This window comes from Embiotoca jacksoni, unplaced genomic scaffold (genome assembly GCF_022577435.1).
Source record: "Embiotoca jacksoni isolate LCO1_2020_lvr unplaced genomic scaffold, fEmbJac1.0.p SCAF_1, whole genome shotgun sequence".
Lineage (NCBI taxonomy): Eukaryota > Metazoa > Chordata > Actinopteri > Embiotocidae > Embiotoca > Embiotoca jacksoni.
Window position 1 is genome coordinate 9,854,964 of NW_027185229.1, and position 22,561 is coordinate 9,877,524.

Consider the following 22,561-nt stretch of genomic DNA (forward strand, 5'->3'; position numbering starts at 1 on the left):
TCACACTGAAAAAAAAACAAGTCATATGTGAAGGTTTAAAACTCTTTATTTGGGCGGGTCGTCGTCGCACACAGCTGTTGCAGCTGGCTGACTGATGGGTCTGACTGCAGCTTTCTTCCTCACCACATCACTCAGCAAGCTGAAATGCACGGGACAAGGATGTTTATTAGCAACAACATACACAGTGTCAGAATTACTCATAACCACACTGGAGATCACATGAGACGGCTATGTGGGTCCATCTTTAATGGAGGATTACATCCCGTCTCTTCTAAATTTAGTTCCTCCTGTGACGCCTGCTGGCTAATTTTAATAAACTCTTCCAAAGGTCATGCAGTTCAGTTCTGCATAATATGAATTGCATTGTGGACTGTTTACCAACCTTGCTGCTGTGGTCGCGGGTGCGGACCCGGAGCTTGTTGACCTGCGACTCGGCCATGTCCACCCTCTCCTCTGCGTCGTCAAGCTCATGCTGGATCTTCCTGTACTTGGAGAGGTTGGTGTTCGCCTGATCCTCCTGCACAGACAAAACTCTTCAGCGAACTCAAGAATCTGTTTGATGGCGGTTTATGTGGACTGCGGAGGCTCTTTAGATTTGTACACTACAGAACTCCACCTATACATCCTACATCACTTGAATATGAGTAAGATGATCACTTTTCACTGGGAACACACCGAGTCTAAATAAAGTCGAGTGGACTCACCGCCTCGTCAGCCTGCCTCTTGTAACTCTTCACTTTGGCCTGCAGCTTGTCGATGAGGTCCTGCAGGCGGACCAGGTTCTTCTGGTCTTCCTCAGCCTGCGCACACAGCACAGGGAACTCTTATCCAAGTCTCCGGTTGCACACCCCGGTATGCTCTATGTGCAAACACAATGGGGGTTTTTACCTGGTAGGAGAGCTCTTTGATTCTCCTCTCATACTTGCGTACCACCTTCTGATACTCCTGGCTCTTCTTTTGCTCAGATTCCATTTCATTTTCCAGGTCTTTGACCTGGCAGTGAGAAACGTACGTGATCAGTCTGCTCAGTGCAAATAGCAAACGTAGTTCTAAAACGAGGAGCAGCAGGTGGAGAAGGGACGGTATAAACAGTTGGTAGAATCAGTCTCGGTTCTTACTCTGGCCTCCAGCTTCTGGACTTGCTTCTTGCCGCCCTTGAGGGCGATCTGCTCGGCCTCGTCCAGACGCATCTGCAGGTCCTTTATGGTCTGCTCCATGTTCTTCTTCATCCTCTCAAGATGTGCGCTGGTGTCCTGCTCCTTCATCAACTCCTCTGCCATCACGGCTGCCTAAAAATACAAAAGAATCTGTTCTGAATCAGCATTAACGAATCTCTAAGTGGACTGGAACCAGGCAGAACTCATTTTGAGGCATCTTGTGGTTTAAACAGGTAGATAAAGTGTCTGGTAACTTGATGTTTCGAACTCTTGCCCTTTTATATTTTGTTTATTGAGGATCTTACATCAGTGATGGCCTTTTTGGCCTTCTCCTCTGCGTTGTGGCACTCCTGCACAGCATCATCCACCTCATTCGACAGCATGGACAGATCACTCTCAAGCTTCTTCTTCTGGTTGATCAGCCCGGTGTTCTGGAGACACAGAGTCACCTTAGAACTCCTTCTGAGATTTGACTGTCAGTTTATCTTGGATTCTTTCATTTCTAAAACTACTAGCATGGAACCACGCACCGATAATCAGAGCGGTTGAAACAAGAGTACATACAATTTCCATTACATTTTGAATTCCCAGCTACTGAAAGTAGGTTAGGTTTCGTCTTCCCACCTGGGAGTGCAACAGGTTGACTCTTTCGGTGGCCTCGAGCAGCTCGTGCTCCGCCAGCTTGCGTGCACGGTCGTTCTGCTCCAGCAGGGCCCTGAGCTCCTCCACCTCAGCTGCGAGCAGGTTGTTCCGGCGCTCCGTCACAGCCACCTGCTCCTTCAGCTCTTCATTCTGGTGGATCGTCCCATCCAGCTCGAGCTGAATGTCCTGGAGTCACAGATCAAGTTCAGGTAGGAGATTCTACTGAGCTGATGCACGTGCGCCTCAGGTGAGCTCACCGGCCGGCTGCGGTCCGGACTCACCTTGATCTGGACCTGAAGGTTTCTCAGGAGTTTCTGGGACTCCGAGGCCTGCCTGTTGGCATGGTTCAGCTGCACCTCCATCTCATTCAGGTCGCCTTCCATCTTCTTCCTCAGGCGCACTGCCTCGTTGCGAGACTTGGCCTCTGCATCCAAAGTGGCCTGCACGGACTCCAGTGTTCTCTGGTGGTTCCGGCTGAAGAAGTTGATAAGGTTTTGAATAGACGTTTTAGCAGGATAGCGATGATGTATGTGATGCAGTTATTGGGACACAATTTTCTATAAAACTCACCGAAGGTTGTCGATCTCCTCATCCTTCTCTGCCAGCTTCCTGTCTACATCGGCTTTGATCTGGTTAAGCTCCAGCTGGATTCTGAGACTTCTGCTCTCCTCATATTCCAGAGTGCCCTGAGACAGACAGATTCAACGTGATTGTCCTCAGTCACCACTGACCACACAAAGCAGGGAGTGAGAAAACGCAGCAAACTGCTTACTTCAGCTTCCTCTAGTGCGGCGTGAATCTCACTTTTCTCAATGTCCAGGCCCTTCTTCATCTTCTCCAGCTCGTGAATGGTCTTCGTTCCCTGGCTGATTTGATCCGAGAGGTCAGCAATCTCCTCTGAAGGAGCAGAGATAGAGAAGGGATTCATTTCACAGTTCATCAAGGGAAAAGCAGCGTTCCATTTAATGTAACCATCCAACAGCTGTACCTTGGAGGTTCTTGTTCTCCCTCTTGATGGTCTCCAGATGATCCAGGGCCTCCTCGTAGGAGTTCTTCAGTTTGAAGAGCTCTGTGCTCAGGCCTCGAGACTCTCTTTGAGACGTCTCCAGCTCAGACTGGCACTCTTCGTACTTCTGCCTCCACTCAGCCAGCACCTGGAGGAGACAGCGAAACTTATTTTCAGCTTTTGAATAGCCGAGCCTCTCGAGTAGACTGAAACTGGAAGTCCTGAGTGAATTGCACAGGTGCCCAATCCTACACTTCATTGGTAATCACTTAAATAGCACCTAAAGAAAGCAAAAACAATCCTCTGTAGTAGCTGCCATCAGGAACACATGACTTTTCTACATGTGGGCTCCTTCACCTTGTCAAAGTTTCGTTGCTTTTTGTCCAGGGCAGCAGCTGCAGCATTGGCCCGCTCCACATCAATGACCAGGTCCTCGATCTCCGTCTGGAGCCGATGCTTCGTCTTCTCCAGGGAGGAGCACTTGGCATTGGAAGCTTCGACCGTCTCTTCGGCCTCCTGCAGACGCGTCACCAACTTCTTCCTGATCAGAATCAAACAAATTTGACAGTCATTCCTCCAAATAATTATTCTGCATCATTTGATTCTGTAAGTTAAACACATCTCACTCACTTGGCTTCCTCCAGCTCCTCGGTTCTCTGGATGGCGTCCGTTTCATACTTGGTCCTCCACTGAGCCACCTCAGCGTTGGCCTTGGACAGAGCTCTCTGCAGCTCCGCTTTGGCTTCCTGCTCTTCATCGTACTGCTCTCTCAGAAGATCGCAGTCGTGTCGAGACGACTGCAGCGCATGGGCCAGGGCGTTCTTGGCCTGAAGAGATCAGTCATGGTGGTAGAGAGCAGTTCGTTCAGCTGGAGGAGCTCTGATTGTCTGCTGACTGAGCATCTGGTGCATTGTTATGTAGCTGACCTTAGTCTCCTCCTCGAGCTGTTTCTTCAGCTCCTCCACATTCTGGCTGAAGGAGTTCTTGGTGCGCTGCAGCTGGGACACCATGGCTTCCCGCTCTTCGAGCTTCCTGGCCAGCTCGGCTACAAGTGGACGAGGAGGCAAAGCAGGTCTATGCGGTTCTTACAATTCTGTGAAATCTGTGCAAGATTTCTGATTCAATTAAAGTCCCTTACCGCTCTCAGCCCGAGCACGGGCCCCGTGTGTGTTGGTTTCATTGAGCTGCCTCTGGAGCTCCTCCACCTTGGCTTTAGCCTCGCTCATTTGATCTTCGTAGAGACGACACATTTTCTCCAAAGTGGCCTGCAGACAAGATGGAAACTTAAATCTTTTGAGGCACTGATCTAGTTTGGTCCGTTACTACTTTAAGTCTCTCGGCGTGTTTCTTATTGATCTACCTACCTTTCCCTTGGAGAGCAGCTCCACAGTGGAGGCCAGGTCGTCAGCCTCCATCTTGGCCTCGCTCAGCTCCTTCTCCAGCTTCTGCTTGACTCTCTGCAGGCTGTCGATCTGTTCGCTCAGCCCGGCGACGCTGTCGGCGTGCTTCTTCCGTAAAGCTGCCGTCGTGACCTCATGGTGCAGCATGGCTTCCTCCAGGTCTCGCCGGAGCTTCAAAAAATCTGCCTCTCTCTTCTTGTTGATCTCAATCTGGGCTGTAGTGGCCCCGCCGGCCTCCTCCAGGCGCTCGCTCAGTTCCTCCAGCTCACGAGACACATCACCACGCTGCTTCTCCACTTTAGCTCTGCAGGCCCTGTCGGCCTCCAGCTCCTCCTCCAGCTCCTCTGTACGAGCCTGGAGGACAGCAAGAGTCAGTTATTTTGTCACGATGGTTCATAATTGCTCCATTCGTGGTTTAGAGACTATTTCACCTGCAGCTCCTTTATCTTCTTCTGAAGCTGATTGACCAAGGCTTGCTCGTCTTCGATCCTTGAGCTCATCTCATTCATTTCAAAGTCTTTCCTGGAAGAAAATATTTGGTAATCATTTTTAATGATCACTTTTCAATAATTTTAAAGGAAACATTATGTTTATCTGTAAATATATGACAAAACTCTCACTTTTTCAGCTTTTCTTCAAGTTGGCGCTTGTCGTTCTCCAGGTCCATTACCGACTCCAAGGAGAGTTTCAGATCTCCCTCCAGCTTACGTTTGACCCGTTCCAAGTCCATACGCAGCTTTTTCTCTTGTTCCAAAGAGCCCTCCAGCTGATTCATTGCAGGAACATTGGAGAGTGTTACCAGTTATTTATATAATGTTTCAACAACCATAGACTAAATGACGTTACAGTACATTATTTTCCTCTGATTAATGTCAAACTTACATCATCTACTTGTTGTTCCAGCTTGGCCTTGGCTTTGGTCAGAGTGTTGACTTTGTCTTCCTCTGCCTGTAGGTCATCCAGAGTCTGCTGGTGAGCCTCCTGAAGAGCCTTCTTCTCCTTGGTCAGCTTCAGTATGGTTTCATCCAGAGCAGCCATTTCCTCAATCAGGTTTTTCACCTGCAAACAAGAAGGGTGGAAATCAATTTAACGCTCGGGCAATGACGGAAAAAAAGAACACGTCTATTTCTTTCTTTTTCCCAGCACGTAAAAACATCCATTGAATTTTGCTGTTGGTCTTTCTGTGACTTCTTAGCACCCTCTGAAGGAAACTTACTGCTCTCCTTTTCCAGTTAGCTCACCTTGTTCTCAGTGGCATGTTTCTCCTTTTCAATCTTGGCCAGGGTGATCTCCAGATCATCTATGTCTTTCTTCAGTTCGGCACACTCGTCTTCCAGCTTGCGCTTCTTAGCGAGCACATTGGCGCTCATCTCCTCCTCGTCCTCCAGCCTCTCCATGATTTCCTTGACTTTGGCCTCCAGCTGGATCTTGGTTTTGATGAGCAGGTCACAGCGGTCCTCAGCATCTGCCAGATTGTCCTGCTCCTACGGGAGATGAAGAGTGATGTGTTCAGTGCATCAGAGCTCTGCTACAGTATCTGTAAAGGCTGAATGTGTGAATACTGTACATCCGGAGTAACACGTACTGCTTGCAGCTGGAGAGAGAGGTCATTCTTCTCTTGGATCAGGCTGACCTGCCGCTCCTCCAGCTCTTTTCGCTTGACCTCAGATTTTTCCAGAGCCTCCTTCAGCTTTGCCAGCTCCTCCTTTAGAGAAGCCAGCTCTTTCTCGGTAGCAGCGCTCCTCAGTAGAGGCTTTAGTTTGAAGAAGAGCTTCATCCAGGGCCAGTGCTTGACAGCGTTAAAGGCCCTGATGTTCCACTGGATGATCATCAGAGCCTCCCTGAGAACAATGAAATAAAAAGAGAGAATGGAAGATCTAAATATTTCTCTTGTCAGATTAAAAACATATCTAAAATGTTCTAGAGACCAGTCCCAGCCAGTGAGGGATACTTGGACTCCAGTTACCTCTGCAGTTACCAGGAGTCATGTGAAAAGACTGTTGAGTAGCTAAACTAATTTGATTCAATGTATTTGATTTACAAATATATATCCACTTATTGAGTCGGCTGCAGTACAGCCACATTTTAGGATTGAGAGTGCTTGAAAAGTAGTTAACAAATGAGACAGAGATGATAAGTGGCACAAAATAGATTGCTGGAAAGAATCTACACTTCTAATGATACATTTGAACTAGCTAAAGGTATTAAATAAATCATTAAGATAGCTAGCGGATCAACAGTTGAAAAAAAGTAATAGTTCAATAAAATAGTGAGCGACAGTGGTGCTTGAAATTGATAAACCTGTTACAATATTCTATATTTCTGCATAAATATGACAGAAGTCCTAAAAAAGTAGATAAAAAGAGACTAATTAAACAAATGTGATAAAAATATTATACTTGGCTATTTATTTATTGAGGGAAATGATCCAATGTTACATGTCTGTGTGTGGCAAAAGAATGTGAAGTGTGTGTTTTCAGTAACTGGTGTGACCCTCTTGTACAGCAATAACTGAAACGATGTTTTAGGTCATACTTGTGCACATATATAGAAAAATAGCAAAAGGTTCACAAACTTTCAAGGACCACTGTAAAGGTATTGAACAAATTTTAAAATAGCTAATAGTGTTACAAATTCAAACTTGACCAAATCCTAGTGAGTAGATATTGTAACGACATCCACTAATCATGTTGAAATTTGCATTCTGTTGAAGATCGTGTCAAAGCTTTAAACTTCAAACCAGTGAAGTTCAGAGCAAGTAGGTCAAGATTTATCCCGGACTTCCCCCTTTATTTATTTGGTGACTTCTCCTTGGAGCTTGATTTTTGGCACTAATCCTGCCACTACCCACTCCCTTGTATCTAATCATACACAGAGGGATGCCACATGAAATCATACACCTAGTGCTGCTTTGATGTTTCATGACGGTTGGCAAACAGGGTTACTAGATTGATTTAGTCTCAGCAGGATGGTGTCTCACAGCCCTAAATATGGACCCAGAGCAGATTGGTCAAGGTCTTCCCGTCAGTGTTTAGAGGCGAGCGTGCACACGCCGGGGTGGGAGGTGACTGAAAGAGGGTGGGTGATGGGGCTGATTGAATTCTTGACATGACTCCATGCCGGCTGCCTCTCAAAGGTGAGCGTTTGTGTTTATTTAGAAACTAAATCCCTCTGTCCTCTGTCACCCGCCACATATCCCATCAATGCACTCACTTAGAAGTACAGGCGCCGTGGACAAAAGGGGCCAGGGGCCATCGGGCATCCAGGGAGGGGGCCGGGGGTTGTATTTTTAGGGAGGGCCCGAGCAGCTGCCACTTGACACATGTTGCCACCTGACTCTGAGGACACCGTCCGCATTGTTTAATTCAGAGAGAGCGGAGGGAGAGAATGGCCAGAGAGAGAGAGAGAGAGAGAGAGGGAGAGAAAGAGAGAGAGAAAAAGAGAGAAAGAGAGAGATGGGGCCCTTATTAACAGCAGGGCCACACATGCCTGATAACCATAGATGGACAAGCACACGCCTCACACACGCTGATAACAGTGCCCTTGCATGCCACACATAATTAAGCAAGGGAGTGAACCCTAAGGTATAGTGTGTCACAAGAAGGCTCGCGGCTGAGCGTGTTGTTATTAAACCTGTTCAGAGGAGCAACTGGTGTCGGAGCTCTTTCATTCGATTGTACTGGCGTCTTCACCTTCCTCTGAAGTAGAGCTCAAAGACTTTCCTGTGCCCAAGAATACTTTTGATATCCTTTCGTCGCTATGAAAACACTGACTGTCGACAAACGTTAAAGTCACTTCAGTCTGTTTTTTGTTTTTTTACCTTTTACTCATCATGTTGTGCAGTTCCATCCTCATGATTTTGCCACGAGACACAGCCTGCAGCAGCGTCAGGGCTTTGGCCAGGCGCTCGTCCCTCAGCTCCTCGAGGTGACCCAGCAGCCCCGCTTTGAAGAACACCTTCGTGAAGCCGAAAAGAAAAGTAACAAACAATAAATCGGCAGTTCATTTTCCTTTTTAAATCAAAACATATCACAAATTAATAAAATCACAGACACAATATGGATCACTGAGATTTTTTTTTGTATGGATAATAATTAATTATTAAAGTAAATACAAAACAATGTGTAAATTATATGGCATGCTGAAATATTATTTTGCCACACCTGCACAATTTTAAGAGGTAGAAATTCCACAAAAATAAATAAATATAATTCATGACAAACAAAAGGCTTGCATTTAAAATTGTACTTAAACATAACTACAGAAGTGTATCGGCTAAATGTATTTAAACTGTTAAACATAGAAAGTCATTCAATAAAATTGCCCCTGACTGTTACTCTAGTATTATTGGATAATTCATTCTGATGCATTACTGTCAAAACGTTTTAATGTAGTATGTCATAGTTAAACAAATTGTTCTAATTTATTAATTTATTTTCTCTGATATTTAATCTCTAAAAATACATTATATATTTTGTATTTATGTACAAAGCAACTAGTAACATGCAGTAGAGGCATGAAAGGTAGTCTAATAGAAGTACCTTTAAATTGGGCAGGTACAGTGTTTGAGTAAATGTACTTAGTTGCATTCCACCACTGCTCACCTTTGTGTGTCCAAATCTGTACTGGTTGTGGTCGACATCCAACGAAGCCAGTAGCTTCTCCGCAGCTTTCCTGCTGTCCACAAACTTATCGTCTGGGATGGCATGTGGATTCAGGATGCGGTAACTGAACGAATTAATAAAATGAGTGTTCGTCAATGTTAAAACCATAATACTCCAAAAGTGATCAGATGGCAATGTGTGCGTTTGTCTTACCGCTGTTTGAACTCGGCGTAGAGGATGCGGTTGGGGAAGCCCTTCCTGCAGATCCTGATGCCCTCCAGCACACCGTTGCAGCGCAGCTGGTGCAGCACCAGGAATGAATCCATGATTCCTGTGCAGAAAGGGTTTCAAACGTGAGCCTACAGTCCATGTTTTTTTTAGCCCCTGGTGATACGTGATGATTTTGCTGGGTGTTACCTGGAGTCTTGGTCTCGTTGGGAATGATGCAGCGAACAAAGTGAGGCTGGGTGGAGCGCAGGTTTGTCATCAGTTTATTCAGGTTTTCCTGCAGGAAGAAAGAAACACCACAACTCGAGATAAATAAAAATAGTGAATTAAGAAAAAAAACAAAAAAACATCATTCAGTGGACATAACTGTCATATAAACCATTTTGTTGTGCAGGATTTTGTGTTGCTAACATGTGAAATCCTTGACGTAAAGGGGAGAGGAGCCAGCACAGACTTAAAGTGATGTTCATGTGATCATTGCCCTAAACATCACTGCAAGTCTTAACTGCCTCCGTCCCGGCTGTCCACTGATGACCACAAATTCTCACAAAATCCAAAGTGCTGACAATTTTTATTCATCATAAATTCACTTTCATATCTAACATGCTTCTTTCTTCTTTTTTTTTTTTACTAGCCCCCTGGTGTCAGTCTCACCTTGTGAAGCTGAGACACAGTCTGGAATGAGGCGGCCTTCTTCCTCTTTTCCTTGCCACCAGTTTTGGGGTCGGATGCTGTGAGAGAACCAGAGGAGTAATTAATTTGACCCCCTTAAAACATCCATTATTTATTCTATAGTCCTCTTTCTGAATCCCACTTCCTGTACCTGAGTCCGAGCCGATGTAATTCTCATACAAACAAGCAAGCAGCTTGTTTGAGGACTTTCGGAAACATGCCGCCACCGTCTCGTTCAGTGGGTCTTTGTTTTTATCTAACCAGCCAAAAATAGTGTATGGTACCTGTAACAAGAAAAACCCAGCAGTGTCAACGAAATTAATAAACATTCAGTGAATTCCATATAAGATTTAATGTAAGATTGCGCTTCGGTGAGATCACACTTACCACTCCTGCGTAGTGCACCAGCTCAAAATGAGCCTCGTACTTGCGCTTCTTGTCCGGACGTGGTTTTTGGAAATTAGCCGACTTGCCAATGTGATTATCATACATCTTGGCTTTAAAGCTGCTGTCGGTGGCTTTTGGGAACATGCACTCCTCTTCGAGGATTGACATGATGCCCAGCGGCTGTAGGAAAAGAAACGACTTAGTCTTTATAAAAACTCCCTAACAATTAGTAATAGGTAATAATAAGACCACAGAACTGCGTTTACCTTTTCTATGAGATCAATGCAAGCTTGAAGGTCGAGCCCAAAGTCGATGAAGGTCCACTCAATGCCCTCTTTCTTGTACTCCTCCTGCTCCAGGATGAACATATGGTGGTTGAAAAACTGTTGCAGTTTCTCGTTTGTGAAGTTGATGCACAGCTGCTCGAAGCTGTTGAGCTGCGATGAAAACAGAGCAGGTGTTCAGAGGGAGCGTTCGAGAAGTAAACCGCATGAAAACTATGAGGATATGTTAAGGAGATTCATCCTGCAGTGTTGCTAATCAGTCACAGTGAGAGAGAGGATGAAATACTAGCAGAGCACCTGTGGAAATTAATCCAATATGTGACCATGGAAACGTAAAACTAGTGATAGATTTCTTTCTAAAAAAAAAAAAAAAAAAAAAAAGACAAATGTACTGATTATAATTAAAAAGATAATTGCAGCATAGATCAACTTACATCAAAGATCTCAAAGCCAGCGATGTCCAGGACTCCTATGAAGTACTGGCGAGGCAGCGAGGTGTACAGGGTTCGGTTGATGCGTCCCACGAGCCATTTGAACATGCGGTCATATGTGGCTTTGGCCAGTGCGCCGACGGCATAGGTAACCTTCAGCACCCACACACAAATACACCAGCATACACACAAGAAGGGATGCAACTGTCATTCATGTGGATAGCTTCTGTTGCTTAGATACCAGATTCTAGCGCATCAATAGATTGAGGATTAAGGAGCCATCAGCCTTCAGCACACTGGTCGTCCAGCAGAGAGAAGTCAAACTGAACTCAGTAAAATGCCTCTCATAATTTAACAATACACATTGATTGATGTGTGAATGGTGTCGGATTATGTAATCTGAAACAATTAAACGAAGACACAGACAGCAGACGTGGTACCTTCTCACCTGTTCCACATTCTGTCCCTTCACCACATACTCGTTCCCCACCTTCACCCTTGGGTGGAGGAGGCCCTTGATGAGGTCAGCTGAACTGACTCCCATCAGGAATGAGGCCTTGTCTGCACCTGACCACCAGAGAAAGAAAGAGTGAAAGACAAATTCTCGTCTAAATGTGTCATAACTCTACTACTGGTTCTTACTTTCGGTGCCGTCAGCCTCTGCCTGCTCTTCACGCTGCTTTTGCTTGAATTTCATGTTGCCAAAGTGCATGATGGCTCCAACTATTTTATAGCAGCCATACTTCTCGTCGGGGAGGAAGCCCAGGATGTCCATGGCATGCTGTGGAGGGGCAAAACAAAATATCCTCAATGTGCCAAATTCTCTCCATGTCTTTATTCTGAGTGCGGAAAAGACGAAAGCTCTTACATCAGTGGCCATCAGCTCCTGTGCATCATCCAGGTTCTCCACAGTGGTAACTCCCTGAGAGCAGAAGTGGTAGTCGTACGGGTTGGAGGACACGAGCAGCATGTCTGGAACAAAAGTTTTACATCATCATGTCGCAGTTCTTCAGCGATAATCAACATCGAGATAAATGTGTAAAGCGGACTGACTGACCTAAGAGCTCAGGTTTCTTCTGCGACATGATCTGGTAGTAGATGTGGTAGCTCCTCTCACCGGGCTGCTGAAATATTACTCTGGATTTTTCAAGAAGATCTGAAGGACAGCGTGTTTGTGTTGGACACAATGAGAAATGCGTGGCGTTAAAAGACAGCACGTTTCTGTTTACTCACATATATCAATATCAGCCGATGCCAGTTTGCCAGTGGGTCCGAAGTGGATCCTGATGAACTTGCCCTACAGAAGAAAGATCAGAATAACCAACCAAGAATATCCAACCTGTTTTAATCTCTACATTGTGTTGTGAAGACACAAGCAATTTTCTAGGTACTTACAAATCGGGATGAGTTGTCATTCCTTAGAGTTTTGGCATTACCAAACGCCTCCATGGCAGGGTTTGCCTCAATGATCTGATCCTCCAGAGTCCCCTGGGAGGGGACAAAAATTAAATTAGGCCTTGTCACAATATTCTTTACAATTTTCAATTTATGTTTGATCGCTGTTAAACTCACCCCGGTTTTAGTGGCAGGACCTTGCTGTAAAAGAAGGTGAGAAGCGTATGAGTTTCATATCATATAAACCAGGACGGAATAATGCTTTGACAATCAAAGGGGAACACCATGACTGGCTGGAAAATTAGAAACTGCTTGTTAAAGCTGTGGTAAAAAACAACAACAATGGTCACCTTGTTTTATGTGAAGTGTGGTGAACGCAAGGGGGAAAAGGGGGAGGAAAAATGGGCATCAAACAACAAAGAAAAGTCAAAAGGCTAAAATCAATGTATAGGGAAAAATGATGGAAAATTACAATTTTGAGTCGTAAAAAGGACATTGGGAGAGGAAAAGGGAAAAAAACATTAAAAACCAATAAGAAAGCAGAGTGGAGCGGCTGGAAATGGCCACACAACACACGAGGGTAAAGACTCAGACATGAATGTAATCACTTCTCACATTCACCATTTTGACAGTGAGGAAAATGTATGGATATGGTTTAAGGGAATACACTGAAGGATTCCTGGGAGCAAAAAAAAGAAAAAATGAAAAAAGAAAAAGAAAAAACAGCAAAAAAGAAAAAGCTTGAAAACGGGAGGTGGGAAAGAAAAATATGGGTTGCCACATCAGCCTTACTCCTTTTTTGGCAGGTGTTTCCCCAAGAGCTGCTACAATGGCAAAATACTGAATGACACGTTTCGTGTTGACAGTTTTGCCAGCACCGGATTCTCCGCTATAGGAGTGTAAAAAATAACAAAGTGTACATAGAACAGATACAGTAAAAACTGGTCACAAAACATAAAAGTACACTGCATGTTACAATAGAGAAAAAAAAGATAAAAAAAAAAAATTGAAGAACAAATTCCAGTCAGAGTCAAAAAGTTGGAGCAAAAATATAAAATCTTTAAAGTGGTTGTGTTTGGAGAGCCTACCCTTTTATATATAGTCTATGTATGTTACATGGCTGCTACAAGCTGTGTTTCTGAAACAAGACAAAAAATATGTTAATTTGAAGCCGTTGCTACTTACGTGATGAGCATGGACTGGTTCTCCCGATCTGTAGAAGACAAAATAAATATATGTTCATATTTTGTGTGCTTGTGTCTACTGTACATTGCTATTAATTGTGTGTGTGCACTCACTGCGCAGCATGTCATTGTAGGTATTGTCTGCGATGGAGTAGATGTGTGGCGGGGCCTCAGAGCGCCGCTTGCCTTTGTAGGCAGCGACCACAGGAGCTGTGTAGACAGGCAGCCATTTGTACGGATTCACCGTCACACAGAAGAGGCCGGAGTAGGTCTGAGGAAACAGGAGGGCTGAACTCTGAGTGATGCCCCATACCTAAAACCATCCTGATACTCACAGTTGAACTGTGTAATCTAATGTCAATAATCGTGCCTGTTAAGGAAACATGGGAGAAGGGAATCTCTCCATAATGGGATACTCACATAGATCATCCAGGCAGCGTAGCGTCGGCGCAGGTTGTAAAGCACAGAGGCCTCGTTGAGATGTGTCAGCATGGCCATGTCTTCGATCATGTCATACTTAGGAGGATTCATCTGCTGGATGTCACAGTCCTTCACTGTCAGGGTCTACAGTGATGGGCAGGCAGACATGAAGAGGTGATCTTGTACATATGTTGAACTGTTAAGATGAAGTGCCAATAGTTTCTATAGAGGGACGAACACTTACCCTCCCATCTTTAGTCTCAACAATGATTTTGTCACCGCTGAGCTCCTTGATCTCAATCTCAATGTAAGCCTCTTTTTCATCCGAGACCCAAGCTCGCTTCTTACCTAACAGTACAGCAGAGGGGTGAGGATTAAGAGAAAGGGTTTTGGGAAACTGCAAAACTTCCCAAAATCATTTAAAAAAAAAAATGTCAGTGTTTTATATACATTTCTTATATTTGAACATGAATTTTAGATTACAAAATTTCAAAAAACGGTTTACAATAAAATAGAAACAAATTTTAAATTTAATTGAATTTAAAAAAAACAACAACATGAATAAACCCAGTCACCAGGTGATGTTGAATTTATTTTCATCAGAATTATCTCCAATAAAATGATATTATTCATACATATTTTGGCAAATTGAGAGTCATTATTTGTTTCTTTAACACACTGCATCAAATCAAGTTGTAATGACAAAGCATAATCTCACACCATCTGATGGATTTGAAAATACTGATGCAAATTTAAGATTGAATTCAAAACTAACTTAATTTTTCACATGGATATTTTGTAAGGCTATGTGCCCCATAAGGTTCCGTTAATTTGAAGTCTCCTTATTATGCCTACCGTCAAAAGCAATGGTTTGCGCCGCCAGCAGCTCCAGATCAGTTTTGCGTAAAAACGGTGCAGCCTCTCCAAACTCCGTCAAGTCAAAGCGCGACATGGTTGAAACTCCTCGCCGGCCCCGAAAACTGGAGTCAGCAATGAGACAGACGAGTTGTGGAATCCCTTTTGGTAAGAAAACAAATCTTTGCGTTAGATTCAGTGGTTCGTTACATGTTAAAGCTGTTTTTCTTACTTCCATTATTGGTGAAAACGAACAGTGGCGATGAAAACACTGCTTGTGCGTAAAGAGCGCAGATCCACTATCGCCTAATGAGAACAAAAACATAGACACCGATAGGGCTTTGCCGACACGTGCCAGTGAAGGTAAACTATCACTTTACTGCTGAGAATGAAATGAAGACTCTATAAAAGTCTTTACAGGGCAGCCAACCCGCGCGCAAAATGCGTAATGATCAACCTACCAAACAAAGGCAAAAAGTTGTCCACTGACCTCAGGACGACCACAACGAAATAACAGCTTTGTGAGATGTGCCCTCCTTTATACTGTGTTCCTCAAGGTCATGGTCAGTGGACATTTGTCCCTCATTAGCATATGCCACCTCCTCCGACGCCTATTGGTGCTGAGCGCCTGTCTCAATTGACACAAAAGGAAAGCTACGTTTTTGTCATTGCGCTAAACTCCAGCCGGCTATTTTTGTATCCCAGTTATTTTATGCACTGTACACACTGCGAGGGAGTGGGAGAGAGTTGCATGAGGAGAATGCCAGCAGGGGGGGAATTTTTTCACTCTGTAGCTTTTGAAGGGCACTGCATCCTTACCTCCTAAAACAGGGATTTGTGTCCACACCAAGCAAAGAAAACTGGAATATTCAAAGGAAAACCACCAAATAATAAGCACAAAATATTTAAAAGGAACTCAAAAGTTACACCAAGTGGTTCAAAATCTAGGTTATTTTATTGCAATTGACCTTCGACCTCCTGATGAACAGAAATGAGCTTACTTTGGGTGACTTTGATCTCACATCGGCCTCCAAGTTAAAGCCCTGCAGTGTTTGTGTATTAAGTGCTGCCAAGGATGTTTGCTATTGTGTGTGGCCACAGAGGATGCAACCTTAGAAGAGATTATTTCAGGAGCTGTGTGGCATTAAACATGCAACTATAAATACACAAGATTATATTAATAGAGAGAAACATGGCGCATGCATGGCTCCTGTCACAAAATAAAGAGGCTCAGAAAAATGTAAAACCAATAAACATTTGACAAGTCTTTAAAGAGATGTGTGGAAAGATTAGTAATTTAGTTTTATTTCTTTTTTTTAGAGGCTGTAGAGGGAAACATCTCTGGGTTAAGCACATCGGGCCTTGCAGGAAAACGTGACATGTTTTGTTAACTCTCTATTAATTGCATGGTGTGTTGTGTTCTTACATGTGGCTGCTGTAATTTTGTGTATCTGGTAATTGTGTCATAAGAACTGCGCCTCTCACACTCTTGCTCCACCAGATCTGACCTTCAGAGCAAGGGGAGAGGTTGGTGCCTGGTATGGGAGCAGGGTGACAGTGCAGCACGGGGGGGGAGGGAAAGGGGACCACAGTTTCTCAGAATAGACAAAGCCAGAGTCCAGCATTCCTGATAGGGAGATTGACTGTTAACTGTTCGCTGTGTCGAATTCTCCAAAAGCCGAAAATGTCCGTCGGCTACTAACAGAGGTTCCGCAATTTTAAGAAAAGCCTGAGAAGTAGTAGGAGTACTTGTGACATGACAGAAAGGGGTTTTCCACCGACGCAGAGACCCAAATACAGAGGACCAAGAAAACAAAAGCAGCAGCCATCTTTGTTGATGCCGCTCCGCTATCTGGTGCCGTGGCAGACTGAGAGGTGTTGCCGTGATGGCTCAAACTTTCTCGGGCATCAGTTAGATAGAGCAGGCCTGAGCTATTCTGGGACAAGGGTCTCTTCAGAGAGGCAGAGGCTGGTTTATGTACTATGTCACTTGGTGCACCATTTGAAAAGCTGGCATGCTGATAACACGAGGAGAAGATGAATCCCAAAGTCCCCAGAGCTGCTGGCTTTAAATAAGTCCACAAACTCCGGCACATAAACACACACACACACACAGAAACACATAGTGGAGTGCATGCAGCGTGAGTGTCGTCCCCCAGCACATCTCTCTGCACAACTATAGTGCAGCCCAATGCAACAGCTGACTTCTCAGAGCAACAGCTCTCCTTACGTCCCCAGTGTTCCTCAAAATCACTTAGACCCTAATGCGGCCAGGTCCATTAATGCTCATGTTTTGATTATTAGACATTTGTGCAGCTTTGGATTACCCTCCCATATAAAATAACTGAACTGATGTCTAACTGTAGGCCTCAGCACCAAAATGTGTAGACAGAGTCGTCGGTTTGTTCAGGGGCGGGGGGATTGGCCCATCGACAGTTTGGTGATGTACAAGTGAGGAGCTGACATTTTGGGCATCAAGACTTGATCTGGGGGTCGGTCACAGTTGTTTTAGATCATCATGCACTGAATGCCAACGGGCTTAGGCAGCGAGATGGAGAGAGATTGGGAATTATGACTGCAGTCATTCTCAGTAGTGTTTAATCACACACAGCGCAGTCACACCTCTCTACATGTTCAGTTTCTGCGCAGGTGGGACTGTTCATCAGAAACAGCGGTGCCAAAATAAGGACACAAAATGTAACTTCACTTACACAAGTCTTTAAGCCCAGATCCAACTGTTTCTTTAAAAATCAAGCATGTGTTACGATCAACATCTCTTTTAAATTGGTTTACTTTTAATCAAAAGCATTTTAAGGTGGATTTTTTTTTTGTGAGAAAGCTGATGTTACAGGATGTAGCCACAACTGTCAATCAATCTATTTCATTTTTTTTGTTGTCTCGCACAAACAATAGAAGAAAATACTAATCTGTTCATCTTTTTTCACTTTACATTTGATTTTTGAGCACTTTGTTTACAGGTTTCATTTCTTTCTTCTTTTCCTTTTCCTTCTTCTGCCAAGCAGTTTGAAAGTTGCACCAATAATTAAAGTTTCCTCACTTGTTTCAGGGAACAAACATGAAGACCCTTGTTGTGTACTATCACTGTGAACTAAACTCGGGCGGTGAAGCAGTGTTTCATTTTGGATCAAAGCATTCATCGCTGGTGGATATTTCTGTAATCGCCTCGCGCCTGCCCACAATACCTTGCAGCAACTGTGCGGGCTCAGGTCTTAGCCATCGGTTCATCAGAGTGGAGACGGGCAGACGCGTGGCACAAACACACTCTAAAGCCCCAATTACCCCTCCACACCCACTCCAACCCCCTGTCATTTACCCACACACAGGCAACAATAACACACAGCAGAGTTAATCAATCTTTTAGCAGTCCGTTTGAGGGGTTGATACCTCAGCTATTAGCCCCTGGCTCCAGACAATACCCCTGTCTCTCATTGTGCTACGCTGTGGTCTGGGTCAGTGGGCCCGGCCTACCCGGCCAGCCCTGCCCTCAGTATGCATGGCAGCCCTCAGCTGTCTTTCTATTTCAGGAGCATGGAGGCATACCTCAGCCCAGCTGGGGCATCAGAGACAATGGGCGTGCTGCCTTGTCCAAACACAGGCCCGCAGACAATCTGACGCACTCCAGGATCCTGGTGACAGCCCCGCAGCACCCCCCGCCTGTCCAATAAAGTTAAAGTAAAGGGTTAACAAGGCTGCGCAAGCACTTACACATATCACTCATGAGCTCAAAGGGCTTCCTTTAAACACACTACGATGAATACACTGCAAGGAGCAATTCATTTGTTGTGTGGTGTAATGATGGACTGGAATGTAGTGTAGAGTGAATAGAGCTAAATCTTTTGATTTGCAGAATACAGTTGAGCAATTTGTTTTAAGTTGACACCTCTTTCTGTAAGCTCTGGGATTTTTAGATCAAGTTACACTTACATGATACAAAATGATTGACTTTCAAGGAAAAACATGAATACATACTTTAAGTATACTGTTGAGTGTTCCCAGGATAATATTTACTGACTTGATCTTACAGTTCATTGACCTCATTTTTTAACACCACATTATGTCACACAATCACAGTCAAATGGTAAAACTACTTTGTTGTATTTGTTCTAACAGTCACATCTACACATGCAGACACTCCTCCATGTTTTTAATCTCTTGTATTTCAGTTCCAATGAAATCACTGTTTCTAAACTGTAGGCCATGACTTCAGTTGCTCAGCTCGACTTTAAATAGACTTGGAAGGGAAACCTGTCTAGCTGCTTGGAAAGACCTTCAGTCAGTGACCTACAGCATCTCACTGTCAGGGTAGACATAGCTTCACCTAATTTACTGTCAGCCCCATCGAGGGTCTGTTAAAGACATCCAGGGATACAGGTGGCAGTGCTCGGCCTCGGACCATAATTGCTGTTTAGACAGAGCTGCTGTCACAATGAGAGGCATTTCAGCAAGCCGCATGGCGGCTCTTTCACAGTTTACACAGGCTCCACGTTCTCGTATCTTTCCTTTATACACACATGCTCATACACTAAAGTACATAAATACTCACACAAACACCATCACCACCTCAGCCACAGAGGATGTCACCTGTTGCCTGTGGCAACTGCTCAAATACAGAGAGAGAGAAGCAGCACATATGTTGCACCATCAGATTGTGAGTTCAATTAGTTCACTTGGTTGTCAGGCAGAAACAAGCAAACTAACACTGTGGAAACATCTGCTGTGGCAGAGGAGGAGGCCAACATGTATGTATCAAATACAAGTCACAATAGAAAATAGGTAAGTTTGGTGCTACCTTTCTAGCACTAGATCTTTTTGGTAACAACTGCACAAACCTTCTTCTGTTTAATCGTATCAGTTTGTCTCTTTAGCACAACTGTCCAATCCATGGTTCATTTTCTCACAACAGAATTCATATTTCTTTTTGCTTTTGTAGAGAATTCAAAAGTACAAGTACAGTTAACTTGATTTGTCCGAGTGAGACTCAGACTTAGTCTCTCTTATTACTGTTTTTCTATTAAAGTGTATTACTTTGTTCATTGACATGCTCATTGTCGAATATTCCGTCCTTCCTATGATCCTTATAATTACACTGATTTGTCCTGTGACAAATAAAGACATCGTACTTCCTCTTTTATCTTCTGCGGTACCATGAATTGGATTATTAAAGTAGCTTTGCATATTTAATACTGAATACCTACCACATTTTTTTTTTTTTAAAAGGTCACTATGGCTTATGGGAAACTTAAAAGTGTCAGTTTATCATCTACATTATATATGTACATTTATGAACATGGGAAACTGCATACTTACAATAAAAAACACAATGGGAACACATGCTGGACTTTATGGTGTCATTATTGAAACTGATGTTAAGATGTAGTTATGTTTGATTATATTGTAGTGTCCTCTCATAATGTCTAATGAAGTAACCAAATCAAAACTGTGGTCCATATTCTCATGTGAATGTGAGAGGTCAAAATAATAAAAATGTTTGGAAATCCTGCTTTAAAGCGCCAACAGCTGACAAATATCAAAGCAGTTCAAAGTTCAAATCCAGCAAAGAGCTGCTCCATGAGTCATCCCTTTGTCTTCCTCTCTGTGTCTCTGTTTTTCTGGTGGTGTTTTAACACAATAATTCAGATCTGAACTGAGGCCAAAGTCACACAATAACACAAACAAACCAACCAATAAGCAAATCCTGTGTTCTGCGAGGTAAAATTACTGTTTTTCTCAGAAGAGTTGTGGATATTGCGGTCATTTGTTGCAAGTTAAATAAGAGTTAAATGGATATAAAGGCTTCAGTTCCCCTTTGAAAAGGGCTGTTTGACTGCAAGGAGAAGTGTTGAAAATACTCTGAATATACATTACACATACATTAATTGCATTACATACATTACACTTGAAGTGGCTAAAATATGCTTTGTTGATGACTTGGCCCATAGCTATATGTCGTTTTACTTTTGTGGCAGTACAGCTGCCTTGTTCTCCAAACTAGGGAAGTGCCGACCTATTGCAAGTAAAACACTGACTATGGAGAAGTGCCTCATACAACCCCACTTCAAACAAACTCTTCCTTTAAACTAAAGACGACATATAAAGATGACCATATTTGGACTGTGGGTGTTGGGTGTCCTTTTTCAGGTTAGACCAACAGCCCCTCAAAATGTCTGTTTCCGCCCCTGCCTCGGTCCCACCTAAAGCGTCCTCAGGCCTCCGAGAGATCCTGCCAACATTTTAACAGCTAGTCGGAGGAATGTGGGGCCCCAGCATGCTGAGCAGTAAGAAGTTGGAGCAGAAGCAGGTGAGGAGAGTCCTGAGGGAAAGCTCTGTGCTCCTGGTCCACTCTCCGAGACGTAACAGAAGGATCAGCTTGGCATTCGGAGAAGTGCTACTTCCAGGCAGCAGGCCAGACACTTAGACAGCTGGCACCATCTATGTGTCTCAATCCCGATCCTCTCTCACACTGCATTTAGCGCACAATACACCAGTGTGTTAGCGGTCTGTTGTCATCTCCTAATTGGCAGGACCAGAATAGTGTGAACATCGGAGGCTGGAGTCTCAGGAGGAGTCTTCTTATCTGTGGCTGATGCCAAATCAGATGTGAAAGAAAATCTGAATAATTATGGGCTCTGTGTAATGAGACAAATATTTCCTACAGAGTGAGTGTCATCTTATGTTCCTATGTCGACTATATGACAGAAAATGTGAAGTAAATTCACCCTTTTGGTGGGAGATGTAATTCTGATCAATGCTACCCTCTACTGCCTCAGAGCAATAATCACAAGTTCCAACTTCCTCTAAAATCTGCATACTTTGCTGTCTTTTGGAATTTTGACTGGTCTTTCATGATTTAATTTATGTTATGTTATGTTGTGTTATGTTCCAGTAGTGCTGAAGGTAGCCTCACAGAAAAGTATAAAATTAGCATCAACATCTTTTTAAAGTCCTGTGTATGTTGACCAAAATGCTGCTACAAAGAACTAGACTACCAATTGGGTTTTTCACAGCTTACTTTCAGATATTTTGACTTGTGACTGTAAAAAATTTTTTTTTTTATTAATGTTATTAAGAACACTGAAATGAAAGTAATAAATACATATTTTATGATTAATATGACACACAATGCTCATTTCAAAATTCAAAATTTTTCTCTTAAACTAATTATTGAATTATTGAATACGTGAATATTTAAAAATCTTTGAAGAAATAATTGTTTATAGAAACACATTCACATTTTAAGGACCAGTCTATTAGTGCAATGTTACATCTTCACCGGCAGAGGGAGCCCTGTCCCAGTATGTGACAGCAACATCATCGGTTTTGAATCAGTTCACATGTGGTCAGTTCAGCCTGAGAGGAAACACAAAGGGCTGAGTGTGAGTGAACTGCACCTTGCAGGCAGCTGCTTACTGGTGTTCCAATGGAGGAAAGCAAAAGTTACATTTAACTAAATAATACTTCTGAGAGGACTCATGTGTTGAATGAAAGTCAATGCTGATATAAACTCTGCTCCACTTGCCTGGTTGAACTCACTGATAGAAGAAAGGTCATTTCACCAGTCATTAACATGGTGTTTCTCAATGTTTCTCAATGACAGGAAGGGGCTATCTCATAGGAAGTGGAAGTAGGAGCGTCCCTCTCTCTCTCTCTCTCTCACACACACACACACACACACACACACACACACACACGCACGCACACACACACACACACACCCTCCCTCCATGGTTCGGCCACTCGCCTGCCCATCCTGTAGCTGTGAGCGGTGTGAGCCAGGAACACCCCCTTTTTTTTGCAAGGCTATGGCTGCCTGCTAGTATTTTGGTAATCGTCATCCTCCCTGACCTGCTGGCCCGATCCTGGCGCCAGGAGTCTCCA

The 22,561-nt window shown here is 43.8% G+C and overlaps 1 protein-coding gene across 1 annotated transcript; it reads right to left on the bottom strand.

Moving 5' to 3' along the window:
* Nucleotides 1-49: 49 nt before the first annotated feature.
* myh7ba (myosin, heavy chain 7B, cardiac muscle, beta a) lies at nucleotides 50-13,413 on the bottom strand. The gene is made up of 38 exons (XM_069157274.1): nucleotides 13,392-13,413; nucleotides 12,384-12,407; nucleotides 12,207-12,299; nucleotides 12,045-12,108; nucleotides 11,869-11,967; nucleotides 11,680-11,783; nucleotides 11,454-11,592; nucleotides 11,260-11,378; nucleotides 10,815-10,964; nucleotides 10,363-10,533; nucleotides 10,097-10,276; nucleotides 9,861-9,993; nucleotides 9,692-9,768; nucleotides 9,227-9,314; nucleotides 9,023-9,140; nucleotides 8,810-8,933; nucleotides 8,026-8,162; nucleotides 5,791-6,046; nucleotides 5,447-5,689; nucleotides 5,088-5,264; nucleotides 4,826-4,971; nucleotides 4,637-4,727; nucleotides 4,170-4,559; nucleotides 3,944-4,070; nucleotides 3,732-3,850; nucleotides 3,436-3,632; nucleotides 3,163-3,346; nucleotides 2,788-2,953; nucleotides 2,572-2,696; nucleotides 2,370-2,485; nucleotides 2,081-2,273; nucleotides 1,782-1,985; nucleotides 1,463-1,588; nucleotides 1,119-1,289; nucleotides 889-993; nucleotides 705-800; nucleotides 383-517; nucleotides 50-139 (listed from the first exon to the last, which is right to left on the bottom strand). Exons 3-38 carry the CDS (start codon nucleotides 12,258-12,260, stop codon nucleotides 128-130), a joined length of 5,136 nt encoding a protein of 1,711 aa, XP_069013375.1. The 5' UTR covers nucleotides 12,261-12,299; nucleotides 12,384-12,407; nucleotides 13,392-13,413; the 3' UTR covers nucleotides 50-127.
* Nucleotides 13,414-22,561: the final 9,148 nt, after the last annotated feature.